The 17,500-nt window shown below is 43.1% G+C and overlaps 2 protein-coding genes across 6 annotated transcripts in view; one reads left to right on the forward strand and one right to left on the reverse strand.

Annotated features, from left to right (window-relative positions):
* Positions 1-17,500, reverse strand: part of lrba (LPS-responsive vesicle trafficking, beach and anchor containing) — a 359,744-nt gene that overhangs the window by 134,345 nt on the left and 207,899 nt on the right. For all 5 annotated transcript variants that reach the window (XM_080722061.1, XM_080722063.1, XM_080722062.1 and 2 more), the window contains 2 exons: positions 13,492-13,635; positions 11,308-11,444 (listed from right to left, as the gene is read on the reverse strand). In XM_080722061.1, the coding sequence (XP_080578187.1) occupies positions 11,308-11,444; positions 13,492-13,635 (281 nt within the window). The remainder of the gene's footprint in view (positions 1-11,307; positions 11,445-13,491; positions 13,636-17,500) is intronic.
* mab21l2 (mab-21-like 2) lies at positions 8,442-9,521 on the forward strand (the record flags this gene model as incomplete). Its single annotated transcript, XM_080722078.1, has 1 exon — positions 8,442-9,521. The coding sequence occupies one exon, from the start codon at positions 8,442-8,444 to the stop codon at positions 9,519-9,521; it is 1,080 nt and encodes a 359-aa protein (XP_080578204.1).

Here is a 17,500-nt window from a genome sequence, read left to right on the forward strand (position 1 = left end):
AAAGGGAACGGATGGAGCGACGGCATGAGGGAAAGATGGAGGATGAGGGAAGGACGGGACCTCGGGAGGGGGCTGAATGAGTATGAGCGAAGGGATCCGTTTTCCTGGCCTCATTGATAATGACATAGCTGCTTGGGCTGTCCGTTAGCCCTATAGCACACACTACTTAGGCTCTAACTGGAAAATCAATACGCTCTTCTCTCTGAGAGCCCCCTCCCCTCCCAACTCACTACCATGGCTCTTGCTGATTGGCAGCTGCAGTCGAAGGTCGTCCCTGGCGACCACAAGAGGGTCGGGGAGCTAGGAACATGGTCAGGCAGTGTGGGAGGGGGAGGGGGCTTGGTCACAGTAGTAGTTTGACACTTTGGGGACGGCCTAACCACATGAAAGTGCTACATAATGCCACACTGGTTTCTTTTGACTGAGTGTCCGTCCACCGGCCATTCAGCCAGACTGACTAGAACCCAGGCAGCTGTCACCGCCCCAACAATTAGGAGTTACCAGTGGTCTGCTCACTAGGGGTCCTGTCACTGTATGTGGCAGCATAGGGCTTTTCAGGAGTTTAAAATCAGGGGGATGACTTTAAAATGTAGATATTTACCATATAACAGCTAATTATTTCAGCGGAAATTTGTATTTACACTATATTGTATTTTTGAGCGGTGGTCACACCGTCTCCATAGCGTGGCCGTGTGTGTAGGTATGTTTGTTTGTTAGTTTGTTTGTATGTGGGTGGGTCTGTATGTAGCCTCAAGCCTGTGTAGTACCTTTTCTGACCACACATGTTAAGGGAGGGGCGCTGTTGTCCAGGCCCCACACACACACACACACACACACACACACACACACACACACACACACACACACACACACACACACACACACACACACACACACACACACACACACACACACACACACGGGGGGGGGGGAGAACCACCGCTCAGTTCACACGGGTGTGATTTTACAATATGCATAAACGATGAACCTCTACTGAAAGTGATATACAGTATTGGAAATGATGGCTCTGGACATTAACCACTTACAACTTGTATACTTACATGTACATCAAATAGCGAAAATAGCACACGTCACGTTGCAAGACGATGTGTTGAAAGCTTCTAGATCAACTATTTTTGCAAAATGTTTGCCTTATTTGCTGAATGTTTGCCAATTAGGACATGCTAAGAAGAGGGAAGGCAGAGTTCATGTGGTTAAATTGCTAATTAAGTCAACGATTGACCACCAACCCAATCGGTGCAATACAGCCCTAACAGAATGTTTTGATGTCAGCCAACTCAAATAGTAAAAAAATAATTGCTTTAACATCAAGCATATTTTTTTTGTTGTCAAGCAGTATGCAAATACTGGCCATAACACACAGATTGCAGTGATTTAGATGGTGTGAAGATCCTCCAATCCAGTTTGTGCTAACGTTTTCTTTTAGCCAATCAGCTGGCAGTAGCACTTTCACTTCCTTGTTCTTGGTATAAAAGGAGTCTGGAGGCTGACTAGAGTGGCTGTGCAACCACTCCATATTAATGGCTTGTGTCTTAACACAGACATGGTGCCATTACATGCGCGCGCACACACACACACACACACACACACACACACACACACACACACACACACACACACACACACACACACACACACACACACACACACACACACACACACACACACACACACACACACACGTGCATGTGCGGCCACACGCACACACATACACACCCAGGTGTCGTGCACGCACAGATATGCACGCACGCACACACACATGCACACACATCTGCTCCATGACTTCATCATCAGTGCTGTGATCTGCAGAGCAGATGCAGGGGCCCTGCCAAGCAATTAGTAGCCTGGGCTGATTTTCTCTGGGCCTTCTATGGAGGGAGCAGCTGGGTCCATCCGTGCTTGGGGGACATCGGCAAAATGTGTGAGCTAAAGCATAGGAAATTCTCTCTCTCACTCTCAGTGTGTGTGTGTGTATGTGTATGTGTATGTGTGTGTGTGTGTGTGTGTGTGTGTGTGTGTGTGTGTGTGTGTGTGTGTGTGTGTGTGTGTGCGCGTGTGCATGTGTGCGTGTGAGTCTGTGTGTGTTGTAAGTGAGCCGTCGAGCCCCTTTCCCTGCACCTATCATGTTTCCCGAAGAGAAGAGAGAGAAAAAAATGCAAGCTGGAGCTAAAAGCACCTAGCGCTGACATCCACCTCCCTTATCATTCACTTGGAAGTACAAAGCACACTAACTCAAGCAGACACAGGAGTAAAACTGTTGCAGATCTTTTTTTTTCCTCCTTCTTTTCTCTCCCCGCTCTCAACGTCAAAGGGCCTCTGAACTCAGCTGTGTTCTTTATTTATACCCAACCAGAGATCGTAAAGGAGAGCCAATTTATTCTAATATCGCCAGCCGAGGTGGAGTTAGTCATTCTGTCAGAAGTTTGACTTCAAATATCTCCATTGCTCATACCGTGCCATAACACTGTGACACCCAGATGAACGAAGACATATGGAGATGTGAAAACACTGCCTATCCTTGTGATGTGATGTATAGGCATGGACATATCGCAAGACCTAAGGTCATTTTGCCAATTTGTTGCAGACCAATTTAGGATGGTAATACTTTAATAATAGCTCACTATATTTGCTGCAAAATCTCCTAAAATATGCAACCCACAGATAACCCTGACGATGTATTCCAGGTTTAAAAGATGAAAAGATTGGCTAGTTATCAATAAAACAAGTGTTGCTGATGCAAAAAACATGTCATCAATAATGAGCATTTATGTTAAGTGTAAACATTCAAGCCCATGTATGAATGAATATATATTTCCACCATGGAGTCGATAGCAGAGCACACGTCATTGGGCATGTGGTGTCTGGTAAGCAGTTAGCTTGGTTGTAAAGGCTGTGGTGTGAAAACAAAGCGGCGTTGTGTACACAGTAGCCAGCCACCTGGGGCTACTCTGAGTAATCTGGTAGTTCCTCTCACTGGGGAGAGAGAGGCAGAGAAACAGAAGACAGACAGTGAGTGTGACGGATGATGGAGACAGAGAGGCTGAACGATGAACACAGAGACAGTAAGGACAGATAAGGGGACAGGGTAGAAGAAAGAACAGATCAGAGATGAAAGTATGCGATAAATGCAAAAGAATAAAGACAATGGAGAGAGAAGCGGTGAGGTACACTGCTGTTATGTTCTTACAGTGTGAGTGCTTAATTTAACTCTGAGCGTATAAAAATGGACCCTTAAGGGTCTGTATTTTGCAGTGGGTTCACTAGTAAGGCAGTGACTGAGAGTGCGGGGCATGGACAACGTTGTGCTTTCGGCTGGTGAGGGCGGGTGTTTCACATTGTGGAGTTGTCACACAGACGCAGATCAAAGGCCCCCGCTGCTGGGGCCCTGCTCTTTTCTCCCGTCAATACAAACCAGAGGAAAGCTCTTTAGGAACCCGAGATAATTCTGGATGTTTTCACGGAGATAAAGAAGACAACGCGCAAGTAGCAGGAGAGATCTCTGATAGCCGGGAGGCCCCCTCCAATGCCACTGGTTTTCCTCCGATGGAGGCTAGTTGAGGTAGCCTCCATATACCTGCGAAACCTCATTAATCAAACGCTGTTGTTTTTTGGTCCACGAAGGAAGCCTCGCCACTGCATACGCACGCAAAATCACTGCGAGGGGGGCTGAGATGAAACCAGAGTAATGCGCTGAAGAAGGTTGTCGTATGAAGTGTGTTTGACTTTACTGAGATCTGTGTTCATACAAAGACAAAGTGTGCACTCACACACAGAAGCGGGAGTGTATATGCATACATTGAAGAAAATGCACACTCACTCTCTCTCACGCTTTCACACACGCACACACACCTCTAATGTCAATAGGGAACATGGCTTATAAAATGTCTCCCCGTCCCTCCAACTCGCCCGGCAGAACAGAAATAGTTAACATAATTATTGCAGTTCTGTTTTATTTTTTGGTGGTGGTTTTTTGCATTACTGTATACAGAACACTGTTGCTGAAGAATGTGTGATGGATGCACGGGTCAGAGTGTCCTCCTAATATGTCGAGAAAAGCCATTTCCACTGTCGCCATATATTCCATTAAGCTGCAGTTAGCATGTAACCCTAATAATATTTGGACACTTTCAGTCCGAGCGGCATACGTTAATCTCTCTGCAACTGCGAGCTCAACAATAAACACTGTCACCCTGAAATCAAACACCCAAGCATTTTCCTATTTTACTCCTATTTTTTTTCCTCTCTTCTGCACCACATACACGATTTACTCTCATTCTTTCTTATCTCTCCCTCACACACACACACACACACACACACACACACACACACACACACACACACACACACACACACACACACACACACACACACACACACACACACACACACACACACACACACACACACACACACACACACACAATTCTGACACAACGTAAAATACTGAGTGAAAATGGACCTATTAGGGTCTCTCTTTCTCTCCGTCTATTGCTGGGACTGTCTATCGCTACGTGAGGATGCCTATTCCCCTTCATCTGGCTCATGATGCAGGGGGAAGGAATGTCAAATCTCAACACTTTAGTGTTTCTTTTAAATCATCACAATAAATCAAGCACGGTTGCTAGGCCAGCCGTAGATTGTGTTGCAACAGAGGATCTCTCTGTTCTCCTGAGTGGCTCTGGGAAACGCATCCGAACAGACTCTGCATATACTCATTCATAAGCCTAAACGCAATCTGTTGATTATATTAACGCATACAGCGAATCCACAAAGTGATATACTGTAATCGTTTTTTCTTTTCTCCTTGCCTTCTTTTTTTTGCTGGGTTGTTGGGGCATTTAGGGTACAGGACACTGTATAGCCAACACAGTAAAATCCTTGATTTATTTTCCACTCTCGGGGTTAAATTAACACTGAGAATTTGATGTAGATGTTTTAAGTATTAGTATATAGATTATACTTATACTAACACAGGTGTATCGATAGCTCTGCTAGTTGAGGTGGCCTATGATATAATACTTAAATGATAATTGATAAGGTAACTACAGAGATTTACCAATAGATTTATTTGATTACACACACACACACACACACACACACACACACACACACACACACACACACACACACACACACACACACACACACACACATACCCTTAGTTGTCCATTTGGGTAATTTTTACACTATTGGAGTTTACACAGATTCCTGTGTACTGTAGTTCGGAGGTTTACCCTCTAAATGAACGTTTAGTGAATGATCCCAAGTAAAGTATCAAAGTGATAACCTGATGTATTTTAATTCATAACCTATGAGTAAAGTTTTTTTTCCCTTTCGCTATTGACTTACGAGCTCAACAGGCTCAGCCGTTGCTGAACTTCTAGACTCAACTGCATGTTAAATGATGTGAACCCAATCACGAGTTGCCCTCGGCACCAAGCAGAGGAAGCAGCTTCATCAAACCCATGCATCAAGAAGACAAGCAAGGGGATTTGCCAGTTCAAAACAGGGATGAAATAATCCCTAATTCATTCTCGCCTTTGCTCATTATTGTGGCTTGTTTGGTTTCCATGCACAGCTGGATACGTTAAATTATTCATAAAATACAATAAAGGCAGAGTAATCAAGAAAACGTGTTGCTGAATTTAGGTCCTGTATTACACTGTAGCCTACTATTAGACCTATATTAATCTATGCTGCAAAGGTTTAATCTTCTCTGTATTCTTCAAGTATTTATTATTAATCCAAAAAATTATAGCTTAAATTACATTCTTAACTTCTTCTAGGCTATATCCTAAAAACATTTTAATTTAATTCTTATTTTGTAGGTAATTTATATGCAGCCTGCTTGCAACTGAAAAGACATGCATGCAATAAACTAGGCTATAGACAACCATATTTAATTTTCTATGCATGCAAAATGTCATTTTCAGATGGTCAATTTTCAGATTTCAAAATGGTCTAAAAAACAGTAAAGTTTGATAGATCTGATCATGATCATCAGTTTTACAGCGTCATTTTGGGGTAACGGGAAATGTTGAGGCCTACCGATATGTCGATCATTAGGCGGCCTCAAGTAACAAACAGTGAATTGGATTCGGATTTCGGACTAAACCGCCATATAGAAGGCCTATAGCGAATGTTTTTCTTTACTCCTCGATACAACCAAGTTGTGATTTAAAACAATTATTAATGCTAATCAAATAGCCTTGAGGGAATGAAAAATAAAATCACCGCGCTCTAAGACGGAGGTTGTGACAACGTGTCTAATTTACTCCCTAACGATTCAACTGAATGACCTCTGCGTCATTAATTGAAGAAAAAGCAGGCCGTCACCCAATAATAACTCGAACATAGCCTCTCTATTTTTTTTAATAATTAAATAAGAAAAAAAAGTTAAAGTTGTTTGTGTTTGCACGCTTTCATTTTTCCCTTTGCTAAAAAATGCCACTGAATAGCCGATATGTCTCACACACACCTCCAGTCCCTTCCCCCCAGCGCTTCTCTAACTCGTGTCCTCCATGGGAGCAAGTGATGGCTTCTTAAGTCATCTAACATGAAGTCTGGGGTGATAAGGGGACTGCAATTACAAGCTCGGAGAACCCCCCCCCCCTCGTTAAATTATTCTGGATGGGCAAGGCTCACCGGTGATACAAAAAAATAGATTAGCGCATTATGCGTTTCATGAAACGCCGAGAGGTCATCAATTGAATAATTTCATTCACCATACAAATCTCACACACAGCGCGCGCGCACACACACAGACACTGCATGGAATTAAAAAAAGACGAAGATAATTAATAATTCAGTAAAAATCTATTGAACAAAAGTAGTTGTAGTTGCAAACACAAACAATCACATGACTTTAATATTGGTATTATAGGCCTGTCTACCTCAGCTGTCTGAGCCTGCAGAGCAGGTGTAGTCATGGTCTTTGCTCACACATTTAAAAGATTATATAGGCTATAGCCTACAGTACACATAAGGATTAAATATGTTAGCTTCTAACATAAAACATCTTTACAATGAAGATATTCAAGTCGATATAAATAATGTATACTAATCGTATCAGTGGGAGATAGGCTATATATAGGCTAGCCTACAATCATCCCACTAGGCTGAACAAAAACAACAATTTAACATGAATTTCTAGAAAGAGAGGTTTCAATTTACTTTCCAGGCGTTAATTTAATTTACTTGCGCGCACTATTTCAATTGATCGTGTATTCTAGCCCACTTCGTCAAGTGTCCGTTCCAGTGGCGACTGGCGAGTAGGCCTATTTCACATGTATAGCCTACAACAAAAATATCTCAGAACACACCCGAGTGTACCAAAGACATAAAGGCAGCATTTCATACGATATATAAACCACAAGTTAATATACTAAGAGTTAAACATGTTTTAATAAGTCTACTTTTTATACGAAGAAACCTGACGAAAATCGAATAGGGCTAGTCATCGTTTGACAAAGAGATTTTTTAAAAAAAGGACACACTTCGTAAATGAGGAAAACACCACGCTAAACACATTTAGTAAACATGACTTCATCTGCAGGATACAAATGTGTCTAAAGTGTATCACTCACAGTATATGCATGCACCCAGCATCTAAAAGCTCCACATGATCCAACAACATTAGCCTACATGTGACGCACTGGCAGGCAGCGAAAAGATTCAAACGCTTGTCTCTAAAAATGGCATTACTTTCAACTTCATACGGAACAAACTAGCACCCTGTGTATCTCCTCTATGGAAACCTCCTTCACCTTTTCCTATCTGGAGCTTGCCAGCTCCGCACTGGAAAGCAAAAGTGCATCTCCGGGCGCAGGCAGGGATGCCAGTTGGCAGACTGCGCCGATTGGCCGAGCGTACTGACAGCTCCGCCGCTCATTGGCTGACGCCACTGACAGCTCCGACGTTGATTGCAGGAGGCGAAGCCCGGCCCCCTCTCTCTCCTGCTAAGGAACCATTCATAAACTACACAGGTTGAGCTCATGCTGCTGAGTGCAGACCGACGAGAGAATAAACAACGCAGTTTTCCCCTTGCAGTGCAACTTGCGGCGGAGGAGAGATGACCGCTCAGGGTCGGCGTTTTATCCTGTAGGTGCGTGTGTGCGTCCGGTAGCACGGTCACGTTCTTTTGTCTGCGTCTGCTGGTCGATGTGGAAGTGCCAATGAGTTCAACTGATATTTAACAGCCTATTACGTTGCATCCCTATCCGTTTCCTCCTCCTATAACACTGACGTCCATCCGCTGTTACAGCAACCACTGAGAGGAAGAAAAAAAGAAACTTTCATCTTTTTTTATTTTTTTATTTTTATTGCACGGGCCAGCGTTCTGCCTCGGGCTGCACCGGTAAGCATTGGATCCGTCAACCTACTGCGACTCTCCGGTGTACGGCCCGGACCTCTGCCCCAACATGATCGCGACCCAGGCGAAGCTGGTCTACCAGCTCAACAAATACTACAACGAGAGAAGCCAAACTCGTAAGGCGGCCCTCTCGAAGACCATCAGGGAGGTTTGCAAAGTGGTGTCGGATGTCCTGAAGGAGGTGGAGGTGCAGGAGCCGCGGTTCATCAGCTCCCTCAGCGAGATAGAGGCGCGCTACGAGGGGATGGAGGTCATCGCGCCCAACGAGTTCGAGGTGGTGCTCTACCTCAACCAGATGGGGGTGTTCAACTTTGTGGACGACGGCTCGCTGCCCGGCTGCGCGGTGCTGAAGCTGAGCGACGGCCGAAAGAGGAGCATGTCGCTGTGGGTCGAGTTCATCACCGCCTCGGGCTACCTATCCGCCAGGAAGATCCGCTCGCGTTTTCAGACGCTGGTGGCGCAAGCCGTGGACAAGTGCAGCTACCGGGACGTGGTTAAAATGGTAGCGGACACCAGCGAGGTCAAGCTACGGATCAGGGAGCGCTACGTGGTGCAGATCACGCCCGCGTTCAAGTGCACCGGGATCTGGCCAAGGAGCGCGGCGCAGTGGCCCATGCCGCACATCCCCTGGCCCGGCCCGAACCGGGTGGCAGAAGTCAAGGCCGAGGGCTTCAACCTCCTGTCGAAAGAGTGCTACTCGTTAACGGGGAAACAGAGCTCCGCCGAGAGCGACGCCTGGGTGCTGCAGTTCAGCGAGGCCGAGAACAGGCTGCTGATGGCGGGCTGCAGGAAGAAGTGTCTCTCCATTCTCAAAACCCTGCGCGACCGGCACCTCGAGCTGCCCGGCCAGCCGCTGCAGAGCTACCACATGAAGACCCTGCTGCTATACGAGTGCGAGAAGCACCCGAGAGAGACCGACTGGGACGAGTCGTGTCTCGGGGACCGGCTCAACGGCATCCTGCTGCAGCTCATCTCCTGCTTGCAGTGTCGCAGATGTCCCCACTACTTTTTGCCAAACTTGGACTTGTTTCAGGGAAAGCCACACTCGGCCCTGGAAGCGGCTGCTAAGCAGACATGGAGACTAGCGAGAGAAATACTCACCAATGCTAAAAGTTTGGACAAATTATAAAACTATAAATGACTGTTTGAAATTGTGCAGAGACATTTGGAATCACGTTTCAAAAAAAACAAAAAAAAAAGAAAGGTGGGGGAAAACTCATTCTCCAAGCAATGTGAAAAAGAAATTAAGTAACAATAAGGAAGCAAGCAAACTACACCAACAAATTATTTTACAATATGGAGCAATTGGGCCGTTGCCAGAGAAAGTGAAGGTACATTTTAAACTAAATGTAATAACGTTTAATTGTCTTTGTTTTAAATGTTTTCACAAAGTGAAGAAATTCTTATTTAAATATATGCACAAAAATATTTAAGTGAAAGAATAAAAAAATGTAGCGTGCCAAGTTTAAAATAATTTCCATCATGTGATTTAAGCTGAAATGTTAATAAAACGTTGTAAATTACATTACAACTTGGCCTTGTGTCTTGACGTGTTTTGACAGGTGGGATGTCAGGCTAAACTGCTGTATTTCATTTTCTAAATGGCTTTTAAAAAAGAGCACCATTAAATTACTCAATTACAGACAACTTTATACTGAGTTATCAGCGTGGGAAAATAAGAGAATAGGAAAAAGTTACATATTTCACTCATATATTATTTTTGTGATTATGCATTTATAATAATTAGGCGTACTTTCAAAAATAGAACATTTCTTTTGCGTTAGTTAACTGAGCTAGCCAACAAAGATGTTTCAAGAATACAAAATAGGCCATGCTGGACAGAAGACACATATGCTGACTTGACAATTATATTCTAAGGCGGATAGGCCCACAACAAAAACAGAACCCTCGACCTGATTAAGTCAGTTGCTATGCTATAAAACATTACCGCCTCAGCCTACCTTACCCAAATGTAATTGTATTGTTATAGCCTATATAGGCTATCCTTACAGCTAAATAATTTCATAGCGTGATGTTAAATTGCAAGACCACCAGCTGAACACAAACGGACACACAACCACCTGTGGGTCAATAACGTGGGCACGTGGCGGCAGCCGGCATACCTGGTGCTATATAACATCACGTGTCTTCATTTTAGCCTAATTCAAGTACAATTCGCCGACTTGAACACACCACTTTATTTAAATCTGTTTTAATAGCCTACAGAATGGTGAACTTGGTTCAGTGAATTGATGCACGCTGAAGCCATATTGAAGTGTCAGTGTCCCTCGCTGTCAGCTCATCATTGCTCAACAAGGCCTTGCATCGCTGTTTCGGTTTACATTTCTTTGCTCGTCTGCCTCGTCAGGTAATTTAATTATAGATCATCAAGTTCAATAAATCCTTTCAAACAGAAAATGTCATTTTGAATACATTTACAAATAGTTTGCTAACAATATTCCCATATTAGGCTAGGATGGTACAAATATCCCTAATAGGGCAAAACTATTTTTTAACGTGAAAAATAGCACATAAAGGCCTATGCTATAGCTACCATGCCTGTTTAGGGAAAAATACAGGAATGTTTTCAAAAACAAAACCACAAATATATATATATGGTAATAAAACTCGAGGGATTATCATATACCACAAGAACATGCCTTGATGAAAACACATATAGCCTAAATTAATAGGCTTTGTTCATATTTTTTTAAAGAATTCACAAACTGGTCTCTTAGCCCTAGACTGTAATAGTTATAGACTAGTTATAGATACAGCCTGGTTAATGATCCGTGCCTGACTGGGGTTTGGAAAGTGACAATTTGAAGCGCTTCATGCTTCCCTCCTCCCCCCTCGCTTCACCTCTCTCTCTCTCTCTCTCTCTCTCACTCACTCTCTCACTCTCTCTCTCTTACCTTGGGATCGATCGTCTTAAAGCCCGGCTCATCCTCGTCCACCTCGAAGTACACTTCGGAGGCGGTGATGGACAGGGTGCCTTTCACCACCACGGCCGGGGCGACCAGCTGAGCGCTGGTGCTCAAGTTTACAGGGCCTGGGAGACACAAAACGCCAATAGCGACGGGTCACAATACAAGCGAAAGTGTTTCCGCTAAAAGCGCCGCCCGTCCCCCCTCTCCCCCCCCCCCCCTCTCTCTCTTCTCAACTCGCCTCGTTCTGTTCTCTCCGTGAGGAAAACACACTGACCTTTTCGATGAGCGCCAGCGTGCAAAGGTAAACATAATATAAACTCAGCGAAGGCGAGCGCGGACATTGTGCTAGTCTTTAGCTGCAATTCAAAACAAAATGCTGCTACAAACGCCTTCACTCATAAGGTAGCCTGTAGGCCTACGTCGGCGAGGGAGGAACAGATAACTGTGCGAGATATTTATTTTATTTTATGCTAATATTATAGGCATAAATATAGGCATTTGGTTGATTGATTGATTGATTGAATACTTTAGAAGTTAGCATAGGAAAAGGACAGTATACACTATACAGTTCACTGATGGTCAGTCAAGGATAAAGACCACGAGAAAGCTTTTGGGCTTGTTTAAATTGGGGTCCCTTTTTCCTCAATTAATGGTTTTGACCACAGTTAAATATAGGCTATGTAGGCAGGCTATAAAGTGTAACATTAGGCTCCTATTGTAAGGATAGCCAGGCTAAAACCATTATTTCTGTTGTTGGACCACATCTCGATCTCGGTCGAAGCAGCCCATTTTATAATAGATAAGAACCTGCGACAAAAGGGTTATCATTTGAGACCATTATAGCAATTTTGGCTTTTCATTTTTGCTTTGATCGGGTGGTTGGCAATTTAGAAAATATAAAAACTGTAAACCAGAATACGCTGTCCAAAAAAATAAAAAAATATAACATAATCAGCCGTCAATCAGAATCCATTGATTGTGGGCTGACGTGCATGAGCTGGGGGTGACGGCTGTGTTTAATTTCTCATCAATCTTAATTTATGCCAGTATGACAATGAAGCTACAGCGGCTCAGGGGAGCTCAGAGTGGAAGCTCTGCCCGGAGAAGCACATGTGAGCCCGGTCATTGTACTTGCAGATGTGCGGAGCTGCTCGGAGACCCGCGGTTGATTTCCCTAAGCACCCTTGACGCAGAGAGCTGCTACAGACGGGCTGGAATAAACAGATACGTGTTCATTTCTCCAGACTCTGCTCCTAGTTGGTATTAACATGTTATCCCGGGGTGAAATAACATTTCTTTTTTTCAGTCACTCAAAGTCATTCAATTACACCTGAACTAGACAGCTGGTTGAGAAGGGGGACGACAAGACACCAGCAGTAAACTCCCCCCCGCTCCTCTTGACAATATAGCCTCGACTTGATTTGAGAAACCATGTCACTTTATTAAGCAGGATTTGACGCTTAATCCCATTGTCACCCGATGGCGTTATTTTAATAGCTCTTCAAGTCTATGTTTGTGCAGCTTAGTCTGGCGAGCGCGTGGTCACTGCAAATAAAAACGCGGATTATGGGGTGAAATCCGATTAGCCTAGTATATGATATATAATTGCTTATTCGAATAACGGTGTCACATTAACGGCTATGGGTGGGACAGAAGCAATTTAGGCTAAATCAATTGATATTGGGTTAGTGGGCCACCATATGATTTGGCCTATGTGGCCCGTGGTTTTCAGTCAATTAATCAATAGCCTATTTACTGCTCTTGGACGATTGATCTACAGGCTATATTCAAGATGATGTCCTATGCAGTCTACTTTTTAATAAAAACGATGCTGTAATTCTGAAAGCTATGAACAAAAAGTCCTTATTGAAGTCATAAGCTACCTGCCCTAACTCTCATTACACCGTGACATGCCTCCAAACAGTAAACACACGACCACCCTATCAGGTGCATGGTACTGGCAGCAATGGACTAAACTTACTGAGAAAGTCTTGTCAGAGCTAATAGCGGGCAGGGTGATTCCCTCATATTAGCTAAACGATAGAAACCTGTTCATAGCCTTCTCATGGAGTGATCCAAGTGAAGGGGCTGGATATGCGACAGAATCAGCGCGACTTAAGATGCTGCAATGGTGGAGAAAACTAGAAACTAAATCAATGAGCTGTTTACCTGTTAAATTCTCCAGCTCCTTTTCTTCCAGAGATGAGAGTGTGTCATCGTCTCCATCCAACAACACTTCGCTGTCAGAGTTTTGATTCCCCAGAGCTTGGCTTCTGATAGATTGCTTGCCTTTGAGAATATCTTCTTCGGAAGCTGGAAGGGAAATTTGTAATTTTTTACCCAAATAATAATTTGTATAATGTAAAAATAAACAAATATATTCCTATGAAAATAAACGAGACAGCAAAGCTGAAATTTAAGTTTAAGTTGAAATCAATGTTTAGGCTATAAACCCAAAGTCTGAGCTACCGCAGGGTTGCACATGTGGCCTATAAGCCTATTTTAAGCCTATGTTAAAGCACATTTTTACTAGTCAACTCAAATCTAATTCCTGATCTAAGGAATCAAGGAAGATGGTACCACACAACACTTACAACTTACCACAAATATCATGCCATTATAAACAGATAAAGCTCTTAAGATGTGAAAAGTTTGGCTATGGCAACCGACCGAAATTATCCCAATTAATTGTACCATGCTTAATATCGCATATCTGCTCTTATTTCCTTTGTATTCTACTCCTTTTATTTAATTGAGCAGAAATGTGATTAAACCAATTTTCATCAAATTATTATCAAAATATTCCCTATCTGCATGGCTTGCCTGAGTTCACCCCCATCATCCAACAGTTGCACAATATATTGCATTGGCTTTTTTGCTTGCAAGTATTTAATCCACCACTTTTATTCTCAAAAGAAAACAAACTGCAGTAGCAATGCATTTCTACATCAGACATGGCAAGCTACACACATGTGGGTGAAGTGAAACAGCAGATACACCATGATACAAAAGACTGACACAAGGCAATTAAACGCTCATCTGAAACCCAATTTGCATCATTCCCCCTTTATATACATCAAAACAAATGGCGTTTTATCCAAAGATCAGCCAAAAGTCATTTTAACTAAATGAGAGCTGCATGCTGCCCGCTTTTGATTTCAAGTGAACATGACTTGAGGTTCCAAATGGATTATTTAAGAAAAATGGTAATCTGCAAACATTTACAGAGCCCAGGCATCCCCCAGTGGTGCATGGGAAGGATCCACAGACAAAAGTATACAGTACGGAGTCAAAACTGGCAAGCCTTCTTTCTTTGTAAATATAGTTGGCAGTATGCTGGGTCCCTTTTTGCAGTGTGTGTGTGTGTGTGCGTGTGCGTGTGCGTGTGCGTGTGTGTGTGTGTGTGGCGTGCAAACATATGGGTATGAAAGACTGTGCACGCATGAGTGTTTCCGAGCCAACATTAGAGGCAAAAGTAACAATTGTTATGCATCAAATCAGCGCATAAACAAGTGGTACAACGGAAAATCCCCAGTGTTCACAGAGAACTGGTGTGAAAAGGGTTACATTCTCAGTATTAAATGAACGAGGAGGATTTGACTGTAAACAGAGTATTTTATTTTTCCTTCACCGGCTCCACCTGAGGTAGCGGTGGTGGTGGAGAGATCACTTGCATTTCCTGCATACACGGTGCCACATCATGCGGCCGAGGACCTCGCCACTGCCAGAAGAGAGTCGGCTTGAAAAATCTCTTGTCATGGAAAATATGCAGCTCACTGATATTCAGAATGGTCTTCCTGTAATTAAGCCTCCCTGGAGAATTCCTTAGTTAGCAGCGCTGAAATTACTACCAGCTCCCCTAATATGTACCACATGCCATTGTATTCGCACTGAGCAAGTGGACAGGGGGACTTGTCAGATGAGCGCGCTTAAAAACAGACGTCTATGTGAACTTCTGTACATTCCTTTGTAAACACGCTCGGTGACTCTCGCCCCCAAGAACTCGAATGTTGTCAACATAAGGGTGTTCTTGGTTGTATCAAGAGCAAAAATCACTGCTACTATTACCATAAGACCAATTTGTTAATCGCTTCTCAGAGCAATACACACTGGTATTAACTTCAACTAAGTAACACGCAATCCATATTGCTGATTGTAGAGTTAGCAACTGCAGCAGATTATGAATTGGCAAGCTACACACCATTGTGACTATATTTTGCCAATGTAGGCTTTTATTTCAAGACACTATTTCAAATCAAGCACTTATAAGTTAACTTGTGCTGTTTGCTCAATATTTCTAAAGCACTGTTGACACTTCCTCTCAATTGAATTAACTTTTATATGCAAGGAGACGTCCTGGTTTAAGACTATGATTATAACATTCAATAGGGAGTTTTATTTTCATGCTAGCATTGTGTGTGTGTGTGTGTGTGTGTGTGTGTGTGTGTGTGTGTGTGTGTGTGTGTGTGTGTGTGTGTGTGTGTGTGTGTGTGTGTGTGTGTGTGTGTGTGTGTGTGTGCGCGTGTGTGTGTGTGTGTAGGATATGTTTTGGTGAGGACAATACATTATTATTTAACTATTTTTACATTGCCCCGTTTACGTGTCCCATATTATGGGAGATATAAGAACAGACAATGGACTTTCCAGAAATGTGCACAAACTGGAGATTGCGTCATGACAAATTTTCTCCATTTCTATATATGGAATGAAAAATATATTTCTTTACTATTATGACTGTGTGTGTGTGTGTGTGTGTGTGTGTGTGTGTGTGTGTGTGTGTGTGTGTGTGTGTGTGTGTGTGTGTGTGTGTGTGTGTGTGTGTGTGTGTGTGTGTGTGTGTGTGTGTGTACTGCACTGCAGTGGCAATGATAGTCATGAGTGCTTTAATTCCCATGGAATTAGGTTCTGGCTTTCAGCAGTTTGATTTGTATCCACAGTATATTAAATACATCATTTTCAATTCCAGTTTGAAATAAAATCATGATAATTAATCTCAGATGTCTGCAACAGTATTATTACCATTATTAGGCCTACTAATAATAATATACAGTATTGATACACATTTCAAATGAGTGCATCACTATCATACTGTATGAACTCAGGAGCTGGATTAAGAAATACCAATAATGAACAATCTCTGCAGTGAACAGGTATGCCACGTTCAAGAAAATATCCAGCCGAGGACTTTACCCATATCACTCAACACGAGGGGCACAGAATGTGCACAAATCCCAGGCAGGTTACACTTTTCAGGAAACCATTTCCTTACCGAGACGTGCAAACCGCCTGCCTTATACAACTGGAGGCATGCATGGGACTAGCAATTAAATTGTCAGAATTAACTAATTTGTTTTTAACAAGAGCGTAGCCAGAAGTGTGGTCACGAGGTGAGTATTGATCACCGGCACCCAAGACATTAGTCTTCAGGTATTTACTCTGCCACCTCTGGAGCACGGACCCAAGGCTGCACCAAATCAATCCCCAGGAAAGATGGCTCTTTCTGGCCATAAATACCTAACCAGGCTGCTTCCCGCGTGCCTTGAATCTCCAATCCACGTTAGTTTTGGTTGACTAAGTGTGATCAAACTTGTACAATTGTAGAATCCTTTTACAAAAAAGGAAATGGTATTTATGGAAATGCTTCCATTTCTTTGAAAGCGAATGTTAATTGTTTAAAATTATGCGTTTTCTTCTGGGGCAAAAAAGGTCCTGCTATTTGCATGATAGCTGTGATCAGAAAAGCGCTGCTACAAGTAGCCTGGAATCAGACAAAATTCAGACTTGATCATACACTAAATATTTTCTTAGGGAGTGAGACCCGCAGAGTCTCCCCTCTCTGTCTGATGAAAATAATTACAGCCAGATATGACCTTTGTACTCCGTTTGAAAAACTCTGGGCTCTGCATTCTCGTCTGGAGCTGCACTTCCGCAACAAATGTCGGGTCGACGAAAACAAGACGAAAGGTTACATCAGAAAATGGCCGCCGTCAAGTTTCAACGTCAAAGAGTTATTTTAATGATATATCCCCACCCCCCTTGTAATTCAGCCAGAGTGATATATATATACTCTCTCTGGAGGTAGCATTCCCTTGCTGCAACTGGCTGATGGCTATTTTTAAACAGACATGACTTTCAAAGCTTCCAATGTTGCTTGTGGGGGTTTGTTCTTCCTCCAAAG

The sequence above is a fragment of the Nannobrachium achirus genome (genome assembly GCF_963921795.1).
Source record: "Nannobrachium achirus genome assembly, chromosome: 3".
In the NCBI taxonomy this organism is placed as follows: domain Eukaryota; kingdom Metazoa; phylum Chordata; class Actinopteri; order Myctophiformes; family Myctophidae; genus Nannobrachium; species Nannobrachium achirus.